The 8,874-nt window shown below is 35.4% G+C and overlaps 1 protein-coding gene across 1 annotated transcript; it reads right to left on the bottom strand.

Annotated features, from left to right (window-relative positions):
- Positions 1 to 2,817: 2,817 nt before the first annotated feature.
- On the bottom strand, positions 2,818 to 3,432 carry LOC140005456 (uncharacterized). The gene has a single exon (XM_072046448.1). It carries the CDS (start codon positions 3,430 to 3,432, stop codon positions 2,818 to 2,820), a length of 615 nt encoding a protein of 204 aa, XP_071902549.1.
- Positions 3,433 to 8,874: the final 5,442 nt, after the last annotated feature.

Raw genomic sequence — 8,874 nt, 5'->3', positions numbered from 1 at the left:
GTAGTACTAGTTGAACGCTCTTCATCTTGTACGCTACAACTTCGTTTTTTCATTAAATTTGTTCTTCTTCTGTTCCTTATATAATTGGGATATGGTGGAGTCGGTGCTTTAATTTCGATTCTAGAAGTCCTGAGATATTCTGCAGATTGAAGCCGTATCATTTTACTATTAATGCTTGATTTTCTTGTCTGATTTTAACTGAATCTTATGAATACCTCGTCTTACTGATCACCCTGTCTCACCCCTGCACCCCAATCCCTCCACGGCAACCCAAAATAGGAAAAAGAATCCAAGTAAAAATGGTCAGCTAAAGCTGGAACATATGGAAACGGTAGAAGGCACTTGTTGTCAATGAAACTTTACTAACCAGCAACACTATGAGAAAGAAAGTCACTGGAACATTTAAATATGACAGAGTGAACTGGAATGAAGGACAGCTAATGATGCTTATCAAATTGAAGCCAGTGGTGGTGGTGGTGGTGGTGATTCTGATGGGCGGAGGAGAAGGACAGGTGGTGGTGGTGGATGGTGAGGGCTGCGGATGGTGGTGGTTGTGATGATGATGGTGGAGAATATACAGGAAGTGGTATGGTTGACATCTTTCCGATTTAGGGAAGTGTTAGTGAGATTGAAACTTATGAACGCATGAGGAACCATCCTGAGCATGCTTTGCCATTCCAGAAAATATTCCTCTCAAAAAAATTTTTTGTGGGTCTGCCCAGTTACAGGTTCACAATCCCTTCACGCGTATAAGTCAGTACGCTGCTCAGATTTCATTTCTACAGGGTGCAAATCTTCTGCATAACCTCTTGTATGCTGTAACTTATTGTTTTCATTAAACTTACGTAATGGGGATAAGGCGGAGCAGCTACTGAATTCCAACACTAAAAGCCATACGATATTCCTCTGATTGTAGTGGATCCATTTTGTTAATAATGCTCGAGTTTCTTGTCTGACTTCCAGTGGATATTACAGAATGCGTCCACCACAGATTGAGGGGAAGTTTACTGCTCATCTCAATTGATTAGATGAAAGGAATTATATGCAGGTGGAAGATAGAGATGGGAAAGTTGTAAACTGGTTGGTGTGCTGTATTGATACTTGATAGTACGTTGTACAGAAAGATCGAGGAAGGAATTGAGGGGAAGCAGTAGGTTTGTATTTGCAAATCCACAGGTGACAAAATCATACGGTATTTGTCCGTTGTTGATTAGGATAATGGAGATGGAAAAAAAAGGGGATAATTTCATAAACCTCCCCTAAGGTTTCTAATAATTCCACTTGGTTCTTCTAAGGTTTTAAAAATTACACCTACCTCCCTTATCCATTTAAAATGACAATACTAATTTTAATATTTTTAATAAAACTCTTTTGTTGCCATGTTTATGCAAAGGATTTTATAATTTTTTTTACCTTTTCCCTTCTTATTCATTTTTTCTTATATTTCATTAGAAGTATAGAAGAACTATCAATGTTGTCCCAAATATCTATCCAAATTAAACGTTAAACTAGTAATATTTTTTTTTATAACTTTAATATCCTCCAATTTTTTTGTAGCTCTTTTATTTAGTATCAAAATCAAGGATAAATCAACAATGTTAAAACCAAATGACCCAAAATCACTACCAAATTATGATAGTTCTACTACTAAACTAGTCCATAAATTTTTATTAAAAAAATACTCCATGAACTTTAAAAGAAACAAAATAGCACTTTCTTCTCTATCATAAAAAGAATTTATATTCCCAATAAAGCAATATGAAAAATATCATATTACAACAAAAGATTTATTGTTATAATTGATTATCTAATAACAAATATTGACATGAAAAACTTGACGCTCTTTTTGTTTAGAAGAACAAATTGAAATTTGTAAGATAAGGGCATTTCAGGGTATTCATTAAATTTTGACTCTATTTTAAAGTTTGGTTACCAAAGTGTTAAATTAAGGGGGGCAATTGCAATTTTTAAAATGTCAAGGGAACTAAGTGGAATAGTAAGAAACCTCAAGGGAGGTTTCTAAAATTATCCCAAAAAAAATGGTTAAAGTAGAACACCACCCTATTAAATATATATATATATATATATATATATATATATATATATATATGTAGAAGCGACAAGGAAAAAATAAAAAGCGACAAATTATGTACTTGAATGGAACGGTGCATAAACAGATTATTGAAGCTTGTAAAGAAATACGCCAACAAATGCTAACAAAATACACTAAAAAATAAGTAAGAGACAAACTCCATTAGTTTTTCTTTACAAATCTTCCAAAATTTCACTAGCTAGTACTTTTTTTCCCCTTCTTCAATTGAATCCGTTTCAATTTTCTTGTCTGGTTTAAATGCTTTTGAGCCTACTTCACATAGACGACGAGTTGCATAGAACAACTTTCATCGGTTTCAACCTGCAGTTGCATAGATTTCTACTAAGTCATGGTTGTAGTCAGTCAGAGTCCTCTAGTCACAGTTAATTAGTGGTTCTAAACAAGGAAATGAAGGAAATAGAAAGTACTAATTACGTTCATTGTTTATTAAATTTCTTAAGGTACAAGAAAATTTATTTATTCTCTTAATATACCCCGGAAACTTTTTTTAATCTTTTGTAATTTAATATTTACAGTTAGTATCTATGATAAACTTAGACTCAACTCGGCATACGAATTATTTGTGAAGCCTCTAGTCCATGATTAAATAAAAGTTTTGCTGAACATTTATTTACATATGTATTTTCTTTTCGTCTTTTTAATTTTCATTTGCTTACTTTTTTTTTTAACAAACGATAACAATTTATAGATATTAACACGTGACCTTACAAGGATAAGTTACAAAAAGGGGATACTGCCCTCATATCCTTCTTAACTAAGTCAGTCAGCCATATTGGGAAATCATGCTTCCAGTCAATATTATGTACTAGCTTTACTGCATATTGTGCTAGTGCATGGCTGATTTGATTTTCAGTTCTAGCGATAAACACAAAAGAACATCTTTCAAAGCCTAAACTAAGTTCTTGTACGTCTTCTAAGATAGTTGCAGTACTGTAGTCATACTCACTGCCTTTATTGATCTGCTCAACCACTGATTTGCAGTCTGTATGGACTATAATTTTTGTCCATCCTGCTTGTTTGGCCATCAGTAGAGCACTTCTTACGGCAAGAGCTTCTTCTTTGCTTGCTGTCCCCTTCCCCTGTGTGACAATTCTTTTAGCTTTCATTATCTGTCCTTTCCAATTCCTTGCTATTATCCCTTGTCCTGTCCTAACTCTTTTTGCTGATATAGCCGCATCTGTATACAATCTTATCTCTTCCTTCCTTGGCCGCTCCCTACTGGTGGGTATGTCTTTGTTCATCCTCCCTACGCTCACCTTCTGTTCTGGCTCCCTTTCCTGTTCAAACTCTAGCCACTCATCTTGTGCCTTCCGTACCATTTTGAATGGATCCTGGTTTGCCTGTTCAAAGATTTTTTTGTTCGTGGCTTTCCAAATTTGCCAGAGGATATTAATGGTAAGACTTACTCTATCCTGACCTTGATTCATGGAAAGCGTTTGGGTAACTTTCTCCCACCAAATCAAAAAATTCTGTTGTTTTTCATGTAACCCATCCCATCTTACCGGTGCCAACTTCCATACTTCCACTGCATTTTCACAGAAGAAGAACAAATGCTCAATGGTTTCCATGTCTTCTCCACAGCAGCCACATCTTCCTTCTTCTCTTCCTAGCCTTTTTGACAGCAATTCGTTGACAGGTAGATAGTTTTGCAAGCATTTCCACATGAACTGTTTTAGTTTTGCCTTCACCTTCATGTGCCATAACTTCTTCCACACTGTGTTTTCGTATCTCCCAACTTGTCTCTGTATCATGACCTCTCTTACTACCTGGTTTGACTTCCTGTTGTCTTGCTACCGCATAACCCATCTTTACAGTGTTTATTCCTGATTTGGAATGGCTCCATACCAGCTTATCCTTTCTTCTTCCTATGCTTGTCGGGATGGCTTTGATGAGCTCAGCATCTTTTGTACTAAACCACTTGTGGATAAGTTCAGTTTTCCACTTCCCTTCTTCTATCAGCTCGTTTACCCATTCCAACTTGCATTCCACAGGTTTTGTGTCTGATACAAAGCCATTTTCTGAACCAGCTATCCATCTGTCACCCCATATACTCACAGACCTGCCGTCCCCAATTCTTTTCCAAAGTCCAGCTAACAGCAGTGATGTTGCACTATGGATGCTCTTCCAACACCATGAAGCTGAGGTGGAGGGATTTTTTTCCATCCAGTTTGCGTCCTTCATGTACTTTGCCTTCATTACCTTGCTTACTAGCAAATTTGGAGCTGTTAAGAATCTCCAAATTTGCTTAGCCAGCAAGGCTGAGTTGAAAGCCTCTAAATCTCTAAAACCTATTCCCCCTCTTCCCTTCACAATTGTCATTTGGGATCATTGCTGGTGAGTCTGACACTTTTCTCGCCTTTTGTTTCTTTCCCCTTTTGCAACTTTCCACATCTTAAACATGACTTTCAGTCTTTCACAGCGTCACTTTAGCCATACGCTAAATTGAAATTGCAAAGTTTAAGATTTTGAAAGTCACAAATACGTATTTAAGTCTTAATTATAAGTTATTGGTCGGGGCAAAAATTCCAAGAACTAAGGCGAATTGGAACTTGGTTACGGAAATATGTTTACCTTCTTCATGTTCAGTGATTGATGTTTTCTTTATGCTGTCAACGGCGTTTGTTTGATGTATATAAGTCCACAAATGTTCATGATATCAATGAAAGGTTAAAATTTTGCTTCAAAAAAAAAAATTCCATCCTTAGCTACTGTCCACAACCTGAACCAAGTTACCATTGCCAATTCTGCACATTGTACTCTTGGAGGGGCTTATTTGAGTTTACCAAATAAGGGTGGACGGGAAATGGCAATGGTCTTCAAGAAAAGTAGTCAATGCAATTGCTAGTTAAAAAAATTTTTTTTTTGTAGTACAGGTTATAAAATTAACAATAGTCAACGACCAGCTTTCCCAAAAAAAAAAAAGACACACGATCACTCAGTTGAACATTAATATTTGGCAATGCTAGCTCCTTTTTTCCAAATAATATTTCACTTGTATCATAAACACATTTCTCAATCCACCTTTTTATATTTCCAATCATCTTTTTATCTCACATACATCATATCACAAAAAGTGTTATAGTAATTATTCTAAATAATATTTTAAATAACACTCTATCCAAACAGAATATTTGGCCCAACCATTCTACAATTGGCAATGACAAAGGCTACTATTTTAATGGCCAGAAACATTAATATTTGGCAATTCAATTTGGCCCTGGCATTCTACGATTGACAGTGACAAATGTACTCGTTCATGACTGCATAAAGAAAACTCAAGCACTGAATATGAAGAAGGCAAACTCTAGCATGAACTTTATGCCTCTTTTGGAGCAAAAGAGTTAAAAAGGAACAGACAAACACACGCAGAGGCACTGGATTTGGAATGTGAGGAAAGAAGAAGTCCATGAAAAGATAAATACGATGTTCTGATGAAGCAAGTGAGATGGATTTGGTGAATTTTTACGGTAGATGTATATAGTATGGAGGATGAAGTTTACATATATTGTTACAAGGAGAACCTCAAAATTTTGGAAATTAGGCCAGTTTCTAATCTTTGAGGTGATAGAAAACCCAAAAAGAAACTAGGGTTTTAGCGTAAAATAAGGTGAGTTACTAATTCTGGATAGTAGACTACAATAAAGAAAAGCCAAAAAAAAGGTATCGGCAAATATTTTTTTTTTTTTAAATTTGTTGTACGCAAAAGAATGTAGTAAACAATGTACACAATTACTTATATTGCATTCATGAACTTGCCAGGTTGTAAGTTCCACAAATGAAATCTTGTCATTGACTCATTGGGCAAGGATGTTACGTTATTAAATAGTCTTAAGGAGATAATACATTTAGTTCGCCACTATAATTATAAAAGAGACTAATGTTTACAAGTTTAGTACCAAAAACTGAAATTGTCAGTCCACTAGATTTAGGTTTCCTCCCACAATGGGAAATGTCGGTTCTTGCCCTATTCTTCGCTGCAAGTCAAGTTGTTCGGTTGCTAGTGCTACTTAGTAAAACTATTTTCAGATGTCAAGGATAAAATTTAGACACATTTGCTAATGCTGACATTAGACACACACACCCCCCCCCCCCAAAAAAAAGGGCCATTTGGATGGTAAGTATGGGTGGCAAAGGGTATTGCTGGTATTCAAAAAATTAATCCTATAATAATTTAGTACTTTGTTCCTTAAATTTTCTGCAGTAAATATGATCTTTAAAGCAAAACCAAGGTCGGAATTTAAGTGGGAAAAATCAAGCCCTGTTACCACTCTCTTAATGATAAGTTGAGTTCATTTAACGAAGAGGATTTGCATCAATAAATCAATTTTAGGATATGCACATATAATGTCGGGTGCGATTAGGTCTTCTCACTCTAAAAATTAACTTAAGGGTGAGATTTTCCCTCAATCTAAAGGTGGATAGTAGTGCACCCTTGGGTCACGTGGTGTGCCTATCTTCCTTCAGTCCTTAGCAGTAGCATATGATATCTTTACTTCAGGGCCAAAACTTGAGTAGATTGGTTTTATAGATTTAATAGTTCAGATTGTGCCACATTATTTCATCAAATGATATGATATAATTTGGACCATTGAATTTTTAAAAATCGAATCTATTTAAATATGAGCCTTACTTCATATGCTAGGATTTGGCATGGACTTGCTCGAATGAGATCTACTTGACAATTGACTGTCGTGGTTCCACCTGATATTGATCCCCAATTTCAGCTTATTGCCAATTTGGTAACAAGATCAACAAATTCTTGCTTCCTTTAGTTTGTCCTATTGCCGTAACATGGTTATAGTGTGCGGTTGGGACTAGATTAAGCACATCATTAGAGTGATTAGACGCATCATTGGTAACAGTGATTAGGTCCATGATTATTCGAAGGAATGGAAATCCTATATTCAGAGGAAAGAATATTGAGAGAGAGTACTTTCAAATCCAGATGGAATCGAAGGACATTTTTGTCAATTATTAATCAAAAGCATCAAAAACTTAATCAAAAGTATCGAAGATAGGAATCGAAGTTCCGAGAAAAGAAAACCCTTCATTTTCCTTAATCTCTTCATCAAATTTCTCCATAAAATTTCCAAATTCATTGATTTCATAGTTGAGATAGACACAAAAAATTTGATGAAACTTTGGCCACTCGAGAGTGAAATCAATGAATTTAGAAATTTTGTAGAGAAATCTGATGAAAAGTTCAAGGAAAATGAAGGATTTTTTCTTTTTAGGATTTCTACTCCTACTCTCGATGCGTTTTGTTAAGTTCTCAATACTTTTGATTATGATTGGACAAAAATGCCCTTGAATTCTGATTGAATTGATGTTTAAAATAACTAAAAGTTCTTAAACTATGCACATTTAATTCGTTAGAGATCAGTCGAAGACAAAAAATAGATCAAGAGTCAAAAGTGAACAATAATAAAAGTGAACAAAAAATAAACCAAGGTTTTTTACTCAATCCAAAAGTACTATAAAATAATCTCTAGAGTCACATCCTAGGCCCTACACTTTCGTCCTGTCTTGGGTGGATCCGGGACTGAAGGTGTAACACCATTTGCACACGGTATAACATCATTTGTACAAGGTGTAACAATAGAACAACAGCGAGTAACACTAGAACAACATTTTTGTGGGTTCCACATGCCGTGAAAATCGAGTTACAATGAGTGATTTGAGCCGCACAAATTTTTTTGGCCTAATCATGGCCGTGAACCTTCTGGAACGGTTGTCTCCCCTCCTCCGTCTTGGGTTGCTTCATTCAGTTTGTCCCTACCCAATTTCTTCGAAACCTGCTCTGGTCTCGCTCCCTCAGGACCATCCCTCCTAACATGGTCATTCGAACGAATTTTAACTTCTCTCAATTAATGATAACTAGCTAATTAATTTACTGGATTGGTGCACCATGAAAGGGGCAGCATTCTCCAATATTGCTATTTAAACATGCAATATTGTTCATTCATTAAAAAAAAAAAATGTTCAACCCAATTGCACAGAACAATTTATTTGTAATAAACAAAGGATGCATGGCGAGGACGAAGCAAAAAAAAAAATCTCCATTTTGCTAGTCCAGCATGTACCATCTGATTGTCAGTTCTGTTATTCTATAAATTCCCCAGCTTCAGAACAGAAAAGATTTAACTATCTATAATCACATATTTAATCATAGGGTAAAGAATGGGCAAACAAATTATAAATCATGAAACCTCTGATTAGTTGCTGGGCCGTTTCACAGTTGTCAAAAGAATAAATTAGGTGGACGAAGTATATGGAAAACAACCCCTTGAGCTCTCCTCCTCCTCCTCCTTTTTTTTTTTGGAATTTACTAAATCCATATCAGCTTTAGAACTAAAAACTGAAAAGATCTATTTATTTATTCATAGTCCCTATACTTTCTCTATCTCTGACTTTTCTTTTTTTTTTTTTATGCCAGTGATAATAAATTAAATGATAGACACCGTAATGAAGGAATTCCTTAGTGGTTGGTAGTTGTCGTTTCTGACATTGTTCTTATGAATGCTTTGGAAACAGCCTTTTTAATGATCATCAAACACAAACGATTTGATATCTCCCACCTTTTTTTATCCCTCTTTTCATCAGAAGTACTCTGATTTGTAAGAGGTGGAGGAGAATCAACCCTTAAAGTAAAGTCAAGATCCATTATTCCAAGAATTATCAAGAGGTTTTCTTTCCAGGACTTGAAGTTTGTGCTATTCAACATAGGAATATTATTGATGTTGATAGTAATATTTGTAACA

Source organism: Coffea arabica, chromosome 4e (assembly GCF_036785885.1).
Source record: "Coffea arabica cultivar ET-39 chromosome 4e, Coffea Arabica ET-39 HiFi, whole genome shotgun sequence".
NCBI lineage: Eukaryota > Viridiplantae > Streptophyta > Magnoliopsida > Gentianales > Rubiaceae > Coffea > Coffea arabica.
The sequence above is the reverse complement of the archived record's forward strand: the minus strand, read 5'-3'. Positions and strand labels throughout refer to the sequence as shown.

Bases quoted from the DNA above. Each gene is read 5' to 3' on its own strand.
- LOC140005456 (XM_072046448.1), bottom strand. From the start codon at position 3,432: ATGGTACGGAAGGCACAAGATGAGTGGCTAGAGTTTGAACAGGAAAGG.